A 20,850-nucleotide genomic window follows, 5' to 3' on the forward strand; every position below is an offset into this window, starting at 1 on the left:
CTATTTCTGGGTTAGTGGAGACTGTAACCTGAAGCGTATGTAACCCGAGGTACCACTGTACTGCCATGCACTCTACGTGGGGCTACTTTTGAAGGTGACCCAGAAACTACAACTAATCCAGAATGCGGCAGTTAGACTGGGGACTGGGAGCAGCTGCTGGGACCATATAACACTGGTCCTGAAAGACCTACATTGGCTCCCAGTATGTTTCCGAACACAATTCAAAGTGTTGGTGCTGACCTTGAAAGCCCTAAACAGCCTCAAAGGCCCAGTATACCTGAAGGAGCATCTCCACCCCCATCATCCAGCCCGGACACTGAGGTCCAGCTCTGAGCAGCACTTAGAGAACTGAATCAGAAAGAGGAATAAGTGGTGATGAGTTACCGTGAGCATCGGAGTCCCAGTTCAAGTTGGAGTGAATGCTGTGGTCTCTCCTGGCCGGAGACGCAACCTACAGACCAAAAGATTGAGGAGACAACAGATGTCACGCTTGGCTGGAAGGCCAAAAAGCTGGGTTCCTTAGGCAATCGGTCCACTATATCTGAAGGAGCGTCTCCACCCCCATCGTTCTGCCCGGACACTGAGGTTCAGCTCTGAGGGCCTTCTGGTGGTTCCCTCCCTGTGAGAAGCCAAGTTACAGGGAACCAGGCAGAGGGCCTTCTCGGTAGTGGCGCCCTCCCTGTGGAACGCCCTCCCACCAGATGTCAAAGAGAACAACATCTACCAGACTTTGAGAAGACATCTGAAGGCAGCCCTGTTTAGTGAAGCTTTTAATGTTTGATGTATTACAGTGTTTTAATATTTTTCTGGAAGCCGCCCAGAGTGGCTGGGGAAGCCCAGCCAGATGGGCGGGGTATACATAATTTATTATTATTATTATTATTATTATTATTATTATTATTATTATTATTATTATTAAGATTACAAAGCTCCGAATCTCGTGGGACCATTGCTCAAAGGTGGCACTCACACACCTGTTCCCAGAAAGTCCATTTTCCGAAGGAGGCGATTGCATTCTTACAAATAATACTTGCGAAGGGCAATTTGTGGTCACCTGGCTAAAATGACTGGCGCAGGAGAGCTGGGAATGGGCGTGGCTGAGGGAGGGGCCACGCTGAAGGCGGGAGTCCACCAGCCCACCAATGGGCGGTTCCTTTCCTGGAATGCTGTTGTAATAGTCGTGTTCTGAGGCTTCTTCGTCTTCTCCCCATGCAGAGTCTTCTGTTCCCATTGCCCTGGCCGGGAAGATAAATTGGGAGCGGAGGAGGGGGTCATGTGACACAACAAGCAACCAATGAGATTCCACTTGAACTACAAAGCTGAGGATCTTTTATTTATCTTATTCCAGCAACGGTGGAACTGCCCTCAAAGTACAGATGGGTGAACCTGCCCATTTTTGTTTAAGTCAGCAATGTCTAGGCAACACGATGACCATAAGGGTAAAGGTAAAGGGACCCCTGACCATTAGGTCCAGTCGTGGCAGACTCTGGGGTTGCGGCGCTCATCTCGCTTTACTGGCCGAGGGAGCCGGCGTACAGCTTCCGGGTCATGTGGCCAGCAGGACTAAGCCGCTTCTGGCGAACCAGAGCAGCGCACGGAAACGCCGTTTACCTTCCCGCTGGAGTGGTGCCTATTTATCTACTTGCATTTTGACGTGCTAGGTTGGCAGGAGCAGGGACTGAGCAACGGGAGCTCACCGTGTCGTGGGGATTCGAACCGCCGACCTTCTGATCGGCAAGTCCTAAGCTCTGTGGTCTAACCCACAGCGCCACCCATGTCCCCACGATGACCATGTACATATGCAATAAACAATATTTTATAGAATTCCTTCAAACTGTAACAAGTCCAAAATGAAATTTTTAGTCTCAAAGTCTCTGAAAATCTTCAAATGAAGTGAGGTACCAGACTTTGTATGATGACAGAGATGCTGTAAAGCTTTGTGTATTCACCAAATATGATGTCCAACACTGAACAGTGATTGCAGATATTGACTACTGTTTCGCAGAATTCTTCGTCAGCGTGGTTGGAGGATATAGAATTGCTTCATAAACCCATCTTATTTTGAATGAATAAATGAAAAATCTGGTGAATACACAAAGCTTCACATCGTACAAAGTCTGGTACCTCGCTTCAGAGAAGATTTTCAGAGACTTTGAGACTAAAGATTTCATTTTGGACTTGTTATGGTTTGAAGGAATTCTATAAAAGATTGTTTATTGCATATGTTCATGGTCGTTGTGTTGCCTAGACATTGCTGATGTTCTCTTCGCAAGACAGGAGTTTGTTCATTTTGGTTTAAAAACATAAGAAGATCTGTCTCCTCTTTCAAAGCCATCTTAGCTGGTGGCCACTGCTGCCTCCTGCAGCAGCGAGTTGCAGTTTCAACCATGTGTTGCATCAATAAATCCTTTCTTTTCTCTGCGCTGAACCTTCCAGCTTCCATTTCTTTCAGTCCCCCCCCCCCCAAAGCAGTTCAGTTTGCCCCATTTCAACATCTCTTCACAAACTGCACTGAAATGTTTTTAAAGACGTCATGAAACATTTTGACAGAGTTTGAAATTACATTGCTTCCTCCACCCCCTTAAGGTAAAGGTAAAGGGACCCCTGACCATTAGGTCCAGTAGTGACCGACTCTGGGGTTGCAGCGCTTATCTCGCTTTACTGGCTGAGGGAGCTGGTGTACAGCTTCCGGGTCATGTGGTCAGCATGACTAAGCCGCTTCTGGTGAACCAGAGCAGCGCACGGAAACGCCGTTTCCCTTCCCACTGGAGTGGTACCTATTTATCTACTTGCACTTTGACGTGCTTTTGAACTGCTAGGTTGACAGGAGCAGGGACCGAGTAACGGGAGCTCACCCCGGGGATTCGAACCACCGACCTTCTGATCGGCAAGTCCTAGGCTCTGTGGTTTAACCCACAGCGCCACCCGCGTCCCCCCACCCCCTTACCATAATGCATATTTCATGCTATTTTAATTCATATTTTCCTTTTCATGTGCAGCTGGTGTCAATATGAACTTTTTTATCGTTGCTGGAGAATTGCCCTGGAGAGGTTTGGAGTCTGAAATACATACCTATCCTGCAGCCCCATAGCCTTGGGGGGGCTGTGGAGATATTGCTTAAACCGGAGCTCGAAAGCTTGCCCCACGGTATTGATGACACTCTGTGCCAGCCCGTCACAACACTCCAAGATGTGGCAGGCTGCCAATCAGAGAGAGAGAGAGAGAGAGAGAGAGAGAGAGAGAGAGAGAGAGAGAGATGAGTTACTCAACACTCACACAGCTTGATGACAAGCTCAACACGATCCAGTAGAATGACACAGCTGCTCAAAGGTTGAATGTAAAACTCATCTCGCTTTATTGGCCGAGGGAGCCGGCGTGCAGCTTCCAGGTCATGTGGCCAGCAGGACTAAGCCGCTTCTGGCGAACCAGAGCAGCACACGGAAACGCCATTCACCTTCCCTCCAGAGTGATACCTATTTATCTACTTGCACTTTGAGGTGCTTTCGAACTGCTAGGTTGGCAGGAGCAGGGACCGAGCAATGGGAGCTCACCCCGTCATTACGGGGATTCGAACCGCCGACCTTCTGAGCGGCAAGCCCTAGGCTCTGTGGTTTAACCCACAGCGCCACCCGCATCCCTTAAATTAGATATAACTGCTAAATAGCAAAGCTTACTTTCTCTTCTCACTTAGACACCTGTGTAGGTGGCTCTTCTTTGATAGCAAAGAGGCTTTTGAGAAGCCTTTTCTTGGGGATTTTTGGAAAGGTACCCTTGCTTGTGTTGGGGGACTGAAGGAGATACGAGACAGGTGGACCACACAGGGCACAAATTTTGATCCTTGCAAATTGCTGTAATAAATACTTAGCGTTCGTACTGCATGATCAAGTTTTCAGAACAACCCGGGGGGGGGGTGTACCAGTCCTTTCCTTAAGCCCCTCATTGTGGGGTTTCTCTCACCTCGTTGATTGATGGGGTCCTTTGCAACGTAAGCCACGTAGTCAGTTGTGTCCTGTCCAAAAGTCCAATGAAGAAAGGAGAGTTAAGGGGTGAAAGATAGAGTGGAGTAGGAGAGCTGGGAAGGAAATCACATCTGGCAGCCATTGTCTCCCTTTGGTTTCAGACAGTACATGGGTAGAGAAGTATAAGAAGCCCAGGACACCAATTTTCATTTACAGGAAGTTAACTCTGGAATTTATACTCAATTCTGACCAAAATAACCCTCCTGAGAGCAAGATGCATGTCCCGGGTTTTTGAGACTCATCTACTATCTGAACGACAAAGGTCCGTATAGTTAAAGCTCTGGTTTTCCCAGTAGTGATGTATGGAAGTGAGAGCTGAACCATAAAGAAGGCTGATCTCCGGAGAATGGATGCTTTTGAATTCTGGTGCTGGAGGAGACTCTTGAGAGTCCCATGGACTGCAAGAAGAGCAAACCTCTCCATTCTGAAGGAAATCAGCCCTGAGTGCTCACTGGAAGGACAGATCCTGAAGCTGAGGCTCCAAGACTTTGGCCACCTCAGGAGAAGAGAAGACTCCCTGGAAAAGACCCTGATGTTGGGAAAGATGGAGGGCACAAGGAGAAGGGGACGGCAGAGGACGAGATGGTGGGACAGTGTTCTCGAAGCTACTAACATGAGTCTGACCAAACTGCGGGAGCCAGTGGAAGACAGGAGGACCTGGCGTACTCTGGTCCAGGGGGTCATGAAGAGTCGGACACGACTAAATGACTAAACAACAACAAAAACTATCTGAAACCAAAGGGATACATCGGTTGCCAGATGTGAAATATATTTGTGTTATTTCCAGCTCTTCTACCCTGATTCTCATTAGCAGAAACAACAGCTGAAGAGGGAGAAAGACGGAGGAAGAAAAAATTTTTGTATTCATGTAGGATTTCTGTTTTAAATCTGAGCACAGCATGCATCTGCCCAAGCGCTAAAGTCCTCGGGTGAGCACCTCCTCCTGGTCTCATCAACATCAGAGACACGGTTGGTGGTGGCACGAGAGACAGGGCCTTTTCTGTGGCAGCCCCCATATTGAAGAATCCCCCTCCCAAGAGGCCAGATTGGTTTCCTCCTTGTTATACTTTCACTAGTAGGCAAAGACATCCTTATTCAGACAGGCCTTTGGAAACTAAGGTGATGTTGCTTTTAATTTTAATTCCTGGTTTCAAATGTGTTCTGCTGTATCCAAATTACTTCCAACTAGTTTGTTTTCAATATTCTGTGTGTTTGTAAACGCTGGGAGCTGCCTTGAATCCCAATTTGGGAGAAAGGCAGGATATAAATACATTCAAACAACAATGCTTTGTTTGGCGCAGTTACAATGATTATGGAACGCAAGTTCCCCAGGGATGAAAAACACAAGCAATCTTGTAGACTTTGGTCACAAGAATGAAGCAGCAATGGATGATGGGTAAGGTAAAGGTAAAGGGACCCCTGACCATTAGGTCCAGTCGTGACCGACTCTGGGGTTGCAGCGCTCATCTAGCTTTACTGGCCGAGGGAGCCAGCGTACTTCTGGTGCAACAAGACACCGTGACAGAAACCAGAGCGCATGGAAACACCGCTTACCTTCCCGCCGGAGTGGTACCTATTTATCTACTTGCGCTGGCGTGCTTTCGAACTGCTAGGTTGGCAGGAGCTGGGACAGAGCTCACTCACTCCGTCACGGGGATTCGAACCGCCAACCTTTTGATCGGCAGGCCCAAGGGGCTCAGTGGTTTAGACCGCAGCACCACTCGTGTCCCTCACACTAGTTCCATGAGACACATAATAAAGAAGTCTGTTTGGTTTTGAGATGCATCACTTCTCTTGCCAGAATCCCTTCTTTTACATAAATAATAATGCGCTGAAGGAGTTGGCAGGTGCAACAGAATACCTCAGCCCTTTAACGATCCAGCAGGTTGCACTCAGACAGATGGGGCATCTTATCAGTGACTACATCGCCTTGCTATAAAGCAGACTCAGTTGCTCAAGGGCCTTGCTGAGGCAACCTGGACTCAGCTGCTGAAGTGCTGTCCGTGGTCCTGAACTCCCCCCTTGACCTCCCTCCAAGGTCTTCTTCTTGCCTTAAAGGTAAAGGGACCCCTGACCATTAGGTCCAGTCGTGGTCGACTCTGGGGTTGTGGCGCTCATCTCGCTTTATTGGCCGAGGGAGCCGGCATACAGCTTCCGGGTCATGTGGCCAGCAGGACTAAGCCGCTTCTGGCGAACCAGAGCAGCGCACGGAAATGCCGTTTACTCTCGGGTCCCTTCCAGCTCTAAAGAGTCTGTGATTTTACGAAAGTCTCTGCCCACAAAAACAGGAACAGGGGGTTTCGTGAAATCATATAATTGTAGAATTGGAAGAGACCCCAAGGATCATCTTGTCTGTGTCACACGTCCAAAAAGTGTGTTGCCAACATGGAAACTTTGGATAGATAAAGGAAAAGGTACCCCTGACCGTTAGGTCCCGTCGCGGACGACTCTAGGGTTGCCGCTCTCTTCTTGCTTTATTGGCCGAGGGAGCCGGCGTACAGCTTCCGGGTCATGTGGCCAGCAGGACTAAGCCGCTTCTGGCGAACCAGAGCAGCGCACAGAAACGCCGTTTACCTTCCCGCCGGAGTGGTACCTATTTATCTACTTGCACTTTGATGTGCTTCCGAACTGCTAGGTGGGCAGGAGCAGGGACCGAGCAACGGGAGCTCACCCCGTCGCAGGGATTCGAACCGCCGACCTTCTGATCGGCAAGCCCTAGGCTCTGTGGTTTAACCCACAGCGCCACCTGCATCCCCTTGCCTGAGCCCTGCTCAAAGCAGCCTTACCGCTGCTCCTCTTGTTTGTGCCAGCGACCCTCCCCAATGGTGTCCCCCTACGGATCATGGCCACAAATAAGGGTCTGCTCTAGGGCTGGTGTGCTTTTTCGCCCTTTCAAGGGAGGCATCCAGGGTTCAAGGGGGGTGGTTTGGGGGTCCAGGGGCTCTGAGACTTCCTGCAAATCCACCTCCCACTGGCTTCTAGCCCTTCCACCTTCAGAGCTGATGGCAGAGCAAAAGTTGTGGCAATCTTCCACCACCTCATCAGATGGAGACCCTCAGGCACCCTCCCAGGAAGAATCGACTTGCTTCCAGAGTTACCCATCAAATCTTAGTAATAATAATAATATTTTTTATTTATACCCCGCCCTCCCCAGCCAAGGCCGGGCTCAGGGCAGCTAACAAGCAATAATACAAAACAAGTTGAATGAATACAACTTAAAAACAAGATTAAAATATAAAAGGATGTCACATAGAGGAGGGAGAAAGGTTGTTTTCTGCTGCTCCAGAGAAGCGGACGCGGAGCAATGGATCCAAACTACAAGAAAGAAGATTCCACCTAAACATTAGGAAGAACTTCCTGACAGTAAGAGCTGTTCGACAGTGGAATTTGCTGCCAAGGAGTGTGGTGGAGTCTCCTACTTTGGAGGTCTTTAAGCAGAGGCTTGACAACCATATGTCAGGAGTGCTCTGATGGTGTTTCCTGCTTGGCAGGGGGTTGGACTCGATGGCCCTTGTGGTCTCTTCCAACTCTATGATTCTATGATTCTATGATTCTATACAACATTAAAATATTGAAACGTTAAAATATTAAAAAGCAGCCTCATCGCAGGAGGAGAAAGGAAAAAGGAAAAAGAAAGAGGGGGAGGGAATCAAATTGGTTCCAAGCCAAAGGCCAGGCAGAACAACTCTGTCTTACAGGCTCTGCGGAGAGAAATCAGATCCTGCAGGGCCCTGGTCTCATGAGGCAGAGCGTTCCACCGGGCCGGAGCCAGTGTTGAAAAGGCCCTGGCTCTGGTTGAAGCTAATCTAACTTCCTTAGGGCCCGGGACCTCTAGGGTGTTGCTATTTATGGACCTTGAGGCTCTCCGTGGGGCATACTGGGAGAGGCGGTCTCGTAGGTACGAGGGATTTTGCACTAGCATTGCATTGTGGGGAGGGATGTGGGGTGGACCTTAACAGCGGTGATAGCAGCATGTCCTTATCAGCCCTCGGAAGAATCTGAACAATTCCTTTCCAATAACTTTGGGCTTTTTATACAGCCATATATGAAAATCAGATGCAGCACAGCTCTGACATTAACCTATTCATTTGGCTTAATTTGAAAGGAGTTAAATACCAATTATGTAAGCCTGCAGAACAATTTTCCGTCAAAGGGGTAGAAATTGAGAAGTTTAAGCTCATTTGCAAAAATAGCTTCCCATATACTGGCAGTAATCACCACCCTACAATAGCAATTCCAATTCGCTTTCAGAACTTGGATTTTTAACCACCACCACTCCATTTCTATCATTAAACCCCAATATATATTTAGTTAATAATCTTTTAGAGCTATGAAATTATTATTTTTAAACCAAGTTAGTTGTCTAGTCACTTCCCTCCCGCTATTATTTAACAAACAACTTAATTGAAAACATTCGAACCATTGAATTCAATCATCGTGGGATCTTTTACCAATTTCTATATACTGGGGGGGGAAATGAATGTTTCTTTTAAATGGAAAAAAAAATGATATTATACCAAATACAACACTTCCCCAGTGACCCGGAAGCTGTACGCCGGCTCCCTCGGCCAATAAAGCGAGATGAGCGCCGCAACCCCAGAGTCGGCCACGACTGGACCTAATGGTCAGGGGCCCCTTCACCTTTACTTTATGCCTATGGCATTTTTAAACTTAAAATCCATTGTTGTATATTGTTTTAAATGTTTGCTTTGCTATTGGGATTGTAGATCCATTTGTGTTTCACAAGCTGGTCTCTGACCGTAATAAATTTCATCAACAACAACCCTGTGAGGTAGAATAAAAAAATTCCTTCCAGTAGCACCTTAAAGACCAACTAAGTTCGTTCTTGGTATGAGCTTTCGTGTGCATGCACCCTTCTTCAGATACACTGAAACAGAAGTTGCCAGATCCTTCTATATAGAGAGAAGGTGGGGAGGGGTATTACTCAGAAGGGTGGTGGGAATGGGAGATTGGCAGATAGCTGAGATGAGCCTGTAGTTTTCTTGCATATTCAGTGGGATACGTGGATTGTAGAGGGTTCTTAATTCTAAGACCCTTGGGTATAATGTCCAGGTTCTTGCATTTAGTAAGAAAGAAGATATCAGTCTGTACCTGTGCAACTATATAATACCCCTCCCCACCTTCTCTCTATATAGAAGGATCTGGCAACTTCTGTTCCAGTGTATCTGAAGAAGTGTGCCCAGAACTGGACACAGTACTCCAGGTGAGGTCAGACCAGAGCAGAATACAGTGGCACTATTACTTCCCTTGATCTAGATGCTATACTCCTATTGATGCAGCCCAGAATTGCATTGGCTTTTTTAGCTGCCGCGTCACACTGTTGGCTCATGTCAAGTTTATGGTCAACCAAGACTCCTAGATCCTTTTCACATGTACTGCTCTCAAGCCAGGTGTCCCCCATCTTGTATTTGTGCCTCTCATTTTTTTGCCCAAGTGCAAAATGTAATGGTTCTAGGGGTTGCTCGTGTGTAAGCCGGTGCTTATTTCCCCGGCTGGGTGCAAACATCTGGCAGGGTTGCCTGAGTGAACCTTTTCTCTCCGGACAGCCACTCGCCCGTGGCTGACTCAATCGCTGGCAGAATCCGTCAGTGGGCGTTTCTTAAACTTCTTCCAGCAAAGAAGCTCTTTGACGCCTAGTCTCCTCCTAATCTCTCTGCACGAAAGCCTTCTGCGCCGGGAGGGCGTAGGCAGCGGAGGACCCTTACTCTCCCCGCTGGTCCCCGGCAAGGAGTCATGGGACCGCCTCGCCGCTTCCCCCACCTGCCCCCCTTCTCCACTGGTGCTACGCTGATTCTCTTCCCCAGAAGATGGGCTGCCTCTCCCAATCCCGAGACGCTCTCTGGAATCCCTCTGGCTTTTGCTCTCTCCCTCCGGCACTGATGGCAGTTCCCTGACAGGAGAGGAGAGGATAAACCTCCAGAAAATGTGGAAAACAACATTCATATGAATGAACAGGTAATGAAATGAATATTGTTTTAACGAATGAATAATGCAATGTTCACATTGAATAGTGGGGATGAAGAGGCTAATAGCAAACGTTGTTGCACCCTGATCTTTTCCGAAGGCCAGCTGTTATGTACTGAGTTGAATAGGATCCAAAATGCAGCAGTCTGATTGGCCCTAGAACAATAGGATCCAGAATGCAGCAGTCTGATAGGCCCTAAAACAATAGGATCCAGAATGCCGCAGTCTGATTGGTCCTAGAACAATAGGATTCAGAATGCAGCAATCTGATTGGTCCTAGAACAATAGGATCCAGAATGCAGCAATCTGATTGGCCCTAGAACAATAGGATCCAGAATGCAGCAGTCTGATTGGTCCTAGAACAATAGGATTCAGAATGCAGCAATCTGATTGGCCCTAGAACAATAGGATCCAGAAGGCAGCAGTCTGATTGGTCCTAGAACAATACGATCCAGAATGCAGCAATCTGATTGGCCCTAGAACAATACGATCCAGAATGCAGCAATCTGATTGGCCCTAGAACAATAGGATCCAGAATGCAGCAGCCTGATTGGCCCTAGAACAATAGGATCCAGAATGCAGCAGCCTGATTGGTCCACAGGAGCCACCCAATCCAGAATGCAGCAGCCTGATTGGTCCACAGGAGCCACCCAATCCAGCTCCAGGTGGAAGTGAATCCGCAACCTGATTGGCCTACAGGTGAATCCCGGAACTAGCCAATCACGTGCGGCCCATTGCGTAAATAATGTATATAAAGCAGACATCCTGGGGGAACTTCCGTTCCTCCTCACCACTATGAGCTGAATAAAGAGCACGAAATCCACTCTCGACCCCGAGTATATATTCAACTCAGTACGTAACACCAGCGAAGACCTTCCTCTGCCTGGACAGAGATGGATCTCCCTTTCCTCCTTCAGTTACGCCTCCCCTTGGGAGCCTATTGTTCCTGATCAGGGTTGCCAGGCCTGGAGCATCCCAGACGCTGAGATTTCAGGACCGGGCCTAAGACCCAGGGGTTGATTTCATTCATGCCCCTGTCCTCCTCTTGAGCCAGTTCTTTTTCTTCCTTTTAGCCCTGGAGACGGAAGTTAATTGGGAGAGGGGAGCAGGGCAGACCCTCACCCCCGAGAGCCTATGCCCGGCATAGGCAAACTCGGCCCTCCAAATGTTTTGGGACTACAACTCCCATTATCCCTAGCTAACAGGACCAGCGGTCAGGGATGATGGGAGTTGTAGTCCCAAAACATCTGGAGGGCTGAGTTTGCCCATACCTTTTCGAGAGTCTGTGCAATCATTTCAGGGCCCAGCCTAAGACCCAGGGGTTGATTTGTTTGACCTCACATGCGGTAACCAGGCCCCTGTCCTCCTCTTGAGCCACTTCTTTTTCTTCCTTTGATCCCTGGAGACGGAAGTTAATTGGGAGAGGGGAGCAGGGCAGACCCTCACTTTCGAGAGCCTATGCCCGGCATAGGCAAACTCAACCCTCCAAATGTTTTGGGACTACAACTCCCATGATCCCTAACTAACAGGACCAGCGGTCAGGGATGATGGGAGTTGTAGTCCCAAAACATCTAGAGGGCCGAGTTTGCCTATGCCTGCTCAAGAGGCTATGCAATCATTTGGCGCCAGCTCCTGCAGGACAGAAGCTTGCAAGCTCCACAAATAACCTTCCTTTGAAAAGGAAGGCTTTCTTGAACGCTTGGAGATTTATGCTCCCCTCCTTGCTACCTGGAGGAGACCAGGCCAACATGGAGACTTCAGGTCAGCCCAGGAGTTCTGGAAAGTCTGATGACTTGTGTTCTACCTCAACCGCCAGAGGCAGGGGTGTTTTTGGGTACCAGCTGCTGGAAAATAAGGGATTTTCAAAGCACAGGTACGTTCAACTTCTGAGCCCCTCCGAGCCAAAGGCAGAAAGCCCAGCCAGCAGCCAAACGAAGCCTCAAGCGGTGGTTCCCACAGCGCAGCAACCCGGCAAAGGGGATGCAGCAAGGAAAACCACCGCCCCCTCTCTGCTGGGAAGCGCTGAGCAAAGGCGAGTCCCCAGGCAACGTGGCCGATTTGATCGGCACAAGGCATGCAAGCTCCACCCCCCAGTCGTTTTGAGACTCCTTATTGGGTGAGCAACGCAGCCAAGCAACACAGTTGGAGCCTCCCTCCTCCCTGGGCGGCAGGGAGGGAGGGAAAGGAGCTGCTTCCTTTGAAACCGGGAAATTTAAGGGACATCATCAATAAGGGACAGCAGCGGGACACGGCACTGGGATAAGGGAGTTTCCCGCCAAATAAGGGACGGTTGACAGCTATGGTGATGGGGCTATGATCGCCCTGCGTTTCGTCCGTCCCAGATGTGAGGGCCTGTGCCTCTTCCCTGACTGCTCCCGCAGTTTGACACACACAACACACACACGGCAAAGCTTTTGAACCCCCACCTTACCGTATCACCCCCTGAAGCGAAGGAGATGGATTGCATGTGGTGGTTCGCGATGATCTGCGATGGAAAGAGACAGGCAGAGGTGGGTGGGAGGGAGGGAGAGGGTTTGAGAAGAGCTTGACAGACATGGAGGACGAAGAAGGTCATGGAGATGACTTAGCCATCGCTCAGCAACTGGGTCGATAGAGCAATTGGAGAGAGAGAGAGAGAGATGGAGGGACTGAGCGGATCAATCCGCACTCGAGTCTCTCAGGGCAAAGCCTTCCTCGCAAACATTGGGGTCGCCCAGTCCTCTTTCGGCACAGAACGGGGGACAGGACAACATTGGGGCGGCGTGATACCCCTCTAAAGGACTGGCGAGGTCTTCGCAGGGAGCGCCACTGCAACGGCGGCCAACGCCACAGAGACAACCTGCTCTCTCTGATGTCACAAGCGGACGTGTTCCATTTTGTCAGGGAACTGCCATGGGCTCAGGGGCGAGAGGGGAGAAGCCGGCTGGATTACAGCGAACCCCCCAAAGATCGTGGGAAGCAGCAACTCCTCAGTGGAGGAGAGGAACCACGCCTCCAGTGGAGAGGAGCTTCAGGGCTCAGAGGAGGCGAGGCGGTGCCAGGACACCTTGCCTGGGCACAGCAGGGAGGAGAGAGGTCTTCCGTTACCCCCGCTCTCCCTGCGCAGTAGGCTATCGCACCGAGAGGGGAGGCGCAGACTGGGCATCAAGAAACTACTCTGCTGGGGAAGGTTTAATGTTGATTTCTTCATTTTGGGTTCAAAAAAACAGGGGTGGCCTTATTTTCACAAACAAGTTACCGTATTTTTTGCTCTATAAGACTCACATTTTCCCTCCTAAAAAGTAAGGGGAAATGTGTGTGCGTCTTATGGAGTGGATGCAGGCTGCGCAGCTATCCCAGAAGCCAGAACAGCAAGAGGGATTGCTGCTTTCGCTGCGCAGCGATCCCTCTTGCTGTTCCGGCTTCTGAGATTCAGAATATTTTTTTAACTTGTTTTCCTCCTCCGAAAACTAGGTGCGTCTTGTGATCTGGTGCGTCTTATAGAGCGGAAAATACAGTAGTCCTTGTCAAAAGGTCTTTCCCCCCCCCCCAAACAGCAATGAAACGGAAGTGTTTCACACAATCAGCCTGTGGTGACATCATTACCTCAACACATGATCCTGACTAGACCAGGCATGTCCAAAGTCCATTTTGGGGACTTGTGGCAGCTTATTTATTGGGGTCAAATCACCAAAAAAGGTCAACAACTTTGGTTGGCCCTCACACATTGTGGCGCGTTTGCCTCCTAGGATGGGACATAAGGAAAGGGTTAAAATAGGTGTGATGTGATTGGCCAGTGAGAATGCCAGGGGGGGAATAAAAGTTAGAGTGGGAGGTTTCGAAAGTCAGTTGAAGTTGAGGTTTGGGAGTTGAAGAAGGAAGAGGGAGGTTTAGTTGTGGGTTGGTAGAGTTGTATTGTGAGAGAGTGAGAGGAATTCTTAGGTGGCGTCAGATAGATAGCTGGAATAATCAGTTTGAAGTTGTTAGGAACTAAGAATAAGAAACGGACAAGAGAAAAATTAACTGAAACCATAATAAGCTTGTTCCTGCATTTAAAAATAAACTCAATTATTTGTTTATGTTAACAACTGACTGGACTCCGTGTGTCCCCGTGAGATACGGGGTGGTGGCAGTGGAAAAGCAATCGCAGTGGTGGCACAGGATCAATAGACTGTCAAACGTCCGGGGGCCCTGTGTGATGGCCACACGCGTTCACTTCATCGTATCTGGCCCTCTCTGAACTAGACCAATCATCTGACCAGATGAGGAAGTATCACCTTCTGTGACGTCATCTGTTCAACTTGTGGTCCCTGATTGACTAGGACCACACATATGACTAACGCAGGAAGCGTTGTCCTCACTCTAACTTGGCTTCATTGACCCTCAGTGACGTCACCCAATCACTGCAAGATCCCTGATTTTCTAGGAAGACCCTGTGGCTGGTCCAGGAAGTGGACTTTTGGCTTCATTTGCCCACAGTGACATCACTATGTGAGCCCTGATTGGCAAGGATCATGCCTGGGTGATGGACACCTCTCAACACCAGCCGAGACAAGGGCCCTCAACTGGGAATATTGGAATATTGAGGGGTATTCAGGGCTTACCTGTCGGGTTGTAGGGATCATGAGATTCAGCCCGTCGATGGAGATGTTGACTGCTATACTAATGCCAGCGAAACGGAGGTTGCTTTTGCCGAGAATTGAGAAGAGAGCTTTGTTAGGTGCCTGGGAGGAGAGAGGAAATGGGAGAGAGGGTCATGCCAAACATCTTGTGAAAACCCTCAATCCTTTATGGCCATTTCTCCATCACAGCTGTCCATGGAGGCACAGGTCAGTTCTGTGTCCAGGGCGGCTGTCTACCAGCTCCATCTGGTACGCAGGATGAGACCCTCCCTGCCCGTGGACTGTCTTGTCAGAGTGGGGCATGCTCTGGTTATCTCCTGCTTGGACTACTGCCATGAGCTCTCCATGGGGCTGCCTTTGAAGGTGACCCGGAAACTACAACTAATCCTGAATGCGGCAGCTAGACTGGGGACTGGGAGCGGCTGCCGAGACCACATAACACCGGTCCTGAAAGACCTACATTGGCTCCCAGTACGTTTCCGAGCACGATTCAAAGTGTCGGTGCTGACCTTGAAAGCCCTAAACGGCCCAGTATCCCTGAAGGAGCGTCTCCACCTCCATCGTCCAGCCTGGACCGAGCGGTCCAGCTCTGAGGGCCTTCTGGTGGTTCCCTCCCTGCGAGATGTGAGATTACAGGGAACTAGGCAGAGGGCCTTCTCGGTGGTGGCGCCCGCCCTATGGAACACCCTCACATCAGATGTCAAGGAAATAAACAACTACCTGACTTTTAGAAGACATCTGAAGGCAGCCCTGTTTCGGGAAGTTTTTAATGTTTGATGTTTTATCGTGTTGTTAATGTTCTGTTGGGAGCCGCCCAGAGTGTCTGGGGAAACCTGGCCAGATGTGCGGGGTAGAAATATTATATTATTACTATTATTATGATTATTATTTCACACCGGAGTCTTTCCCAGTCCTACCCAGAAATGCCATCGGGGACTAAGCCCGGGTCCTTCTACATGCAAAGCATATGTTCTGCCACTGAGCTGTGGTCCAGTCCAAAATTACTGCTTTCTGCAATAATCTCATTGCAGAGGGTGGAGCGGGTATCAAACACACCTTCTTCTTCCAGGTTCCTTTGACTCCCGGGACAGCTTCGTACAGTCTGTTGATGGCTTCCCTGGAAAAGGAAGAAACAATTCTAGAATACAGTGGTACCTCGGGTTAAGTACTGAATTCGTTCTGGAGGTCCGTACTTAGCCTGAAACTGTTCTTAACCTGAAGCACCACTTTAGCTAATGGGGCTCCTGCTGCCGCCGCGCCATTGGAACACGATTTCTGTTCTCATCCTGAAGCAAAGTTCTTAACCTGAAACACTATTTCTGAGTTAGCAGTGTCTGTAACCTGAAGCGTATGTAACCTGAGGTACCACTGTACATAGATCAGATAATAAATGGCTCAGTGTTAAGCCCCTCTCTATCTGGTCAAGCTTGAGGGCATCCATTGAAGCACAATGCGGTAAGTTTTTCCAACATATTTATATTGTGTTGAACATTTTCAGCAGGGAAGGTGCAGGCCGGATAACAGGGAGTCCTTCTCTACACAGCACAGAGCTAAACTGTGGAACTCCTCCCGCAGGGAATCCAGCGACATAGGGGATTATGAAAGAGGGTGATTAAATTCATGATCCCACCAAGCTGGCTGTTAATTGGGGACGGCCAAATGAAGGCATCCTAAAAGGCAGAGACATCACCTTGCCAACAAAGGTCCGTCTAGCTCAAGCTCTGGTTTTCCCAGCAGTGATGTATGGAAGTGAGAGCTGGACCATCAAGAAGGCTGATCGCCGAAGAATGGATGCTTTTGAATTCTGGTGCTGGAGGAGACTCTTGAGAGTCCCATGGACTGCAAGAAGATCCAACCTCTCCATTCTGAAGGAAATCAGCCCTGAGTGCTCACTGGAAGGACAGATCGTGAAGCTGAGGCTCCAAGATTTTGGCCACCTCATGAGACGAGAAGACTCCCTGGAAAAGACCCTGATGTTGGGAAAGATGGAGGGCGCAAGGAGAAGGGGACGACAGAGGACGAGATGGTGGGACAGTGTTCTCGAAGCTACCAGCATGAGTTTGACCAAACTGCGGGAGGCAGTGGAAGACAGGAGGGCCTGGCATGCTCTGGTCCAGGGGGTCACAAAGAGGCGGACACGACTAAACGACTCAACAAGAACAACAACAAAATGAAGGCAATTTGCAACGAAAGAGGCATAGACTGTGTGTGTGTGTGTGTTGGAGCAGAGGTTCGGGGAGGGAGAGAAAAATTGCTACAGAGGAAGATCTCCCGGCAGTGGGGCATCTTCCAGCCTACCCCACACGCACGGGAATCCCTATCGGAGCGATCCATTTCCAAGCAAACTTGCTGTCTGCACATTGGTACTCCAAAGTCATTGGGGTCAGAAGGTGGGAAAGGGGCAGCGTCTCTTCAATAATGCATGGCCCTCCTGCCCCACTGCGGAGACGCCTTTCTTCTCCGGTTACCCACCATCGATCCGCACTTTGCACAGGCGAGAGAAGGGGGCTACCCCCTCGCCGTGCTTCCTCCTCCCTCCTCCTTCCTGTAGGGTTGATGAGTCAAGCTCTCCCCAGGACGGTCCTCATCTCAGAAATGAGCGCGTTCGGAAGATTCTGGCTGCTGCATCCGTGCAAAGACCATAGCTGTCAACGTTTCCCTTTTTTTAAAGGGAAATTCCCTTATTCCAAATAGGATTCCTCGCAAGAAAAGGGGAAAAGTTGACAGCTATGGCAAAGACCCATCACAGGCTTCCCGTCCGCACTGGAGGTTTAAAGCAGACCCATCCCGCTTTAGGGGCGCGGGTGGCGCTGTGGGTTAAACAAGCCTAGGACTTGTTGATCAGAAGGTTGGAGGTTTGAATCCCCGCGATGGGGTGAGCTCCCGTTGCTCAGTCCCTGCTCCTGCCAACCTAGCAGTTCGAAGGCACATCAAAGTGCAAGTAGATAAATAGGTACCGCTCCGGCGGCAAGGTAAACGGCGTTTCCGTGCGCTGCTCTGGTTCGCCAGAAGTGGCTTAGTCCTGCTGGCCACGTGACCTGGAAGCTGTACGCCGGCTCCCTCGGCCAGCAAAGCGAGATGAGCGCCGCAACCCCAGAGTTATCTGTGACTGGACCTAATGGTCAGGAGTCCCTTTACCTTTACCTTTTCCCGCTTTAACCCTCTACAACCACACCAGATATTGAAAGCACCACTAAAAAGGTAAAGGTAAAGGACCCCTGGCAGTTAAGTCCAGTTGCGGACGAATCTGGGGTTGCGGCACTCATCTTGCTTTACTATTCGAGGGAGCCGGCGTTTGTCCACAGTTTTTCCAGGTCATGTGGCCAGCAGGACTAAACTGCTTCTGGCAAAACCAGAGCAGCGCACGGAAATGCCGTTTACCTTCCCGCCGGAGTGGTACCTATTTATCTACTTGCACTTTGACGTGCTTTCGAACTGCTAGGTTGGCAGGAGCAGGGACCGAGCAACGGGAGCTCACCCCGTCGTGGGGATTCAAACCACCGACCTTCTGATCGGCAAGCCCTAGGCTCTGTAGTTTAGACCACAGCACCACTACGCCATATTGAATACATCATGTCCCAACTCCCGATTCCTGAGGCTCCAAGACTTTGGCCACCTCCTGAGAAGAGAAGACTCCCTGGAAAAGACCCTGGTGCTGGGAAAGATGGAGGGCACAAGGAGAAGGGGACGACGGAGGACGAGATGGTGGGACAGTGTTCTCAAAGAGACCAACATGAGTCTGACCAAACTGCGGGAGGCAGTGGAAGACAGGAGTGCCTGGCGTGCTCTGGTCCAGGGGGTCACAAAGAGTCGGACACGACTAAACGACTAAACAATATACCACCCTATACCCTGTCGTCTGTAACTGCCCCCCAACCCACCCTGTCCTGATCTCATCGGGGTTTGATGACACTTACTTGGTAACTTGCGTCCTGGTGTTGAAATCTAGGGACCTCATCGACCGCAGGATCTCGATGCATCCCATGTACTGAAAAAGCAGAGAAGGGACATCAGCGAAGGTGGAGCGGTCTAACTCTGACTTCTGCAACTCTCGCACTGCAGGGGGTTGCATTAAGTGGCCCTTGGGGTCCCTTAAGAGCACAAGAAGGTCCTTTTGGAGCATCTGAAGGAGCATCTCCACCCCCATCATTCTGCCCGGACACTGAGGTCCAGCTCCGAGGGCCTTCTGGCGGTTCCCTCTCTGCAAGAAGCCAAGCTACAGGGAACCAGGCAGAGGGCCTTCTCGGTGGTGGCACCTGCTCTGTGGAACACCCTCCCACCAGATGTCAAAGAGAACAACAACTACCAGACTTTTAGAAGACATCTGAAGTCAGCCCTGTTTAGGGAAGCTTTTAATGTTTGATGTATTAGAGTATTTTAATTTTTTTGTTTTTTTGGAAGCCGCCCAGAGTGGCTGGGGAAGCCCAGCCAGATGGGCGGAGTATAAATAAATTATTGTTTTTTTTATTATCCTGCCCAGTGTCCTGGTCTCACAGTGGCCGACCAGGGAAACCAGAAATCAGGATTTGAATCCAAGACCAACGTGCTCGGCTCCTGTGGCTTTGGCAGGTGCCATTCCAAAGCACAGCTGCTTCGGCTAATACTATAACTGTATCCATCCCCTTTTAAAGTCATACATGGCTGGCAGCCATTGCTGGCTCATGTGGGAGGGAGTTCCACAGGTTAACTGCGCACTGTGTGAAGAAGGGCTTTCTTTCCATCTGTCCCGCATCTTCCACTTTCATTTTTTTTTTATAATAATTTTTTATTACATTTTTTCCAGATTACAGATAAAACAGAAAAAAGAAAGAACATAAAGAGCAGAAAGAAAGAAGAAAACAAAAGAACAAAAAATCACAACCATTTCAACAACTTATTTCAGATTTCTATCGGACTTCCCCACATCTCCCACATAGTGCATTCTTGACAATAAAGTTATCAGCAAGTTATAACCTTGTTTCGTGTGTTTCTTTGTATTCTCAATTGCAGTTTAAGTTTAAATCTCTTATTTTCCATTTACTCTAAAAATATAGCATATTGTCATTTTTACCCATTTAAACTTTGATTCTTTCATAAATATTATCCAATTTCATGTATGATCAACTTTCGTTGCTGAGGCTAACATTCCAAATCATACGACATCTTAGGATTCATATAACTTATAATACTTTTGCAAATAGTCCTTGAATTTTTTCCAGTCCTCCTCCATTGCCTCTTCTCCCAAATCTCGGATCCTTGCAGTCATCTCGGCTAATTCCATATAGTTCATCAATTGCGTCTGCCAGTCCTCCAGTGTGGGCAAATCTTGGGTCTTCCAATGCTTGGCGATAAGGATTCTTGCTGCTGTTGTAGCATACATAAAAAAGGTTCTATCCTTTTTTAACACCTTCTGGCCGACAATGCCCAGAAGAAAGGCCTCCGGTTTCTTGGGAAAGGTGTATTTAAACACCTTTTTTAACTCATTATAGATCATTTCCCAGAAAGCCTTCACTCTTGGGCAGGTCCACCAAAGATGAAAAAATGTCCCTTCAGCCTCCTTACATTTCCAACATTTATTATCGGACAAATGGTAAATCTTAGCAAGCTTGACTGGGGTCATGTACCACCTGTATACCATTTTCATAATATTTTCTTTCAAGGCATTACATGCCGTAAACTTCATACCGGTGGTCCATAACCTTTCCCAGTCCTCAGACATAATGTTATAACCAATGTCCTGAGCCCATTTTATCATGGCTGATTTAACTGTCTCATCCTGAGTGTTCCATTTAAGCAGCAAGTTATACATTCTCGATAATAACTTGGTCTTTGGTTCTAACAGCTCTGTCTCAAGTTTCGATTTTTCCACCTGGAATCCTATTTTTTTGTCTAACTTAAAAACCTCATTAATTTGGGCATAGTGTAGCCAATCTTGCACCTTACCTTTTAATTTTTCAAAGCTCTGCAACCTCCAATTACCTCCAATGTTTTCTATTATTTCCCAATACTTCGGCCAGTAGGCCTCCATATTGGGTTTTTTCCGAGCCTTGGCCTCTATTGGTGATATCCACCTCGGAGTTTTGCTTTCCAATAAGTCCTTATATTTTTTCCAGACCATAAATATTGCTTTTCTGACAATATGGTTTTTAAACATTCCAAATGTTTTTGCCTTGTCATACCACAGGTACGCATGCCAACCTAACGAATTGTTAAAGCCTTCCAGATCTAGGACATCAATGTTTTCTAACAGAATCCAATCTTTCATC

General features: G+C 48.8%; 1 protein-coding gene across 4 annotated transcripts in view; it reads right to left on the reverse strand.

The window, feature by feature from the left end:
- Nucleotides 1-20,850, reverse strand: part of SHC2 (SHC adaptor protein 2) — a 35,419-nt gene that overhangs the window by 6,624 nt on the left and 7,945 nt on the right. For 3 of the 4 annotated variants that reach the window (XM_082206369.1, XM_082206371.1, XM_082206372.1), the window contains exons 2-9: nt 18,523-18,593; nt 15,662-15,722; nt 14,588-14,707; nt 12,436-12,489; nt 3,958-4,009; nt 3,073-3,199; nt 1,055-1,235; nt 385-451 (exon numbers count right to left, since the gene is read on the reverse strand). In XM_082206369.1, coding sequence (XP_082062495.1) covers nt 385-451; nt 1,055-1,235; nt 3,073-3,199; nt 3,958-4,009; nt 12,436-12,489; nt 14,588-14,707; nt 15,662-15,722; nt 18,523-18,593 — 733 coding nt within the window. The remainder of the gene's footprint in view (nt 1-384; nt 452-1,054; nt 1,236-3,072; nt 3,200-3,957; nt 4,010-12,435; nt 12,490-14,587; nt 14,708-15,661; nt 15,723-18,522; nt 18,594-20,850) is intronic. The other variant, XM_082206370.1, reaches the window with a different exon arrangement.

This window comes from Podarcis vaucheri (assembly GCF_965113315.1).
Source record: "Podarcis vaucheri genome assembly, chromosome: 18".
NCBI classification, from domain to species: domain Eukaryota; kingdom Metazoa; phylum Chordata; class Lepidosauria; order Squamata; family Lacertidae; genus Podarcis; species Podarcis vaucheri.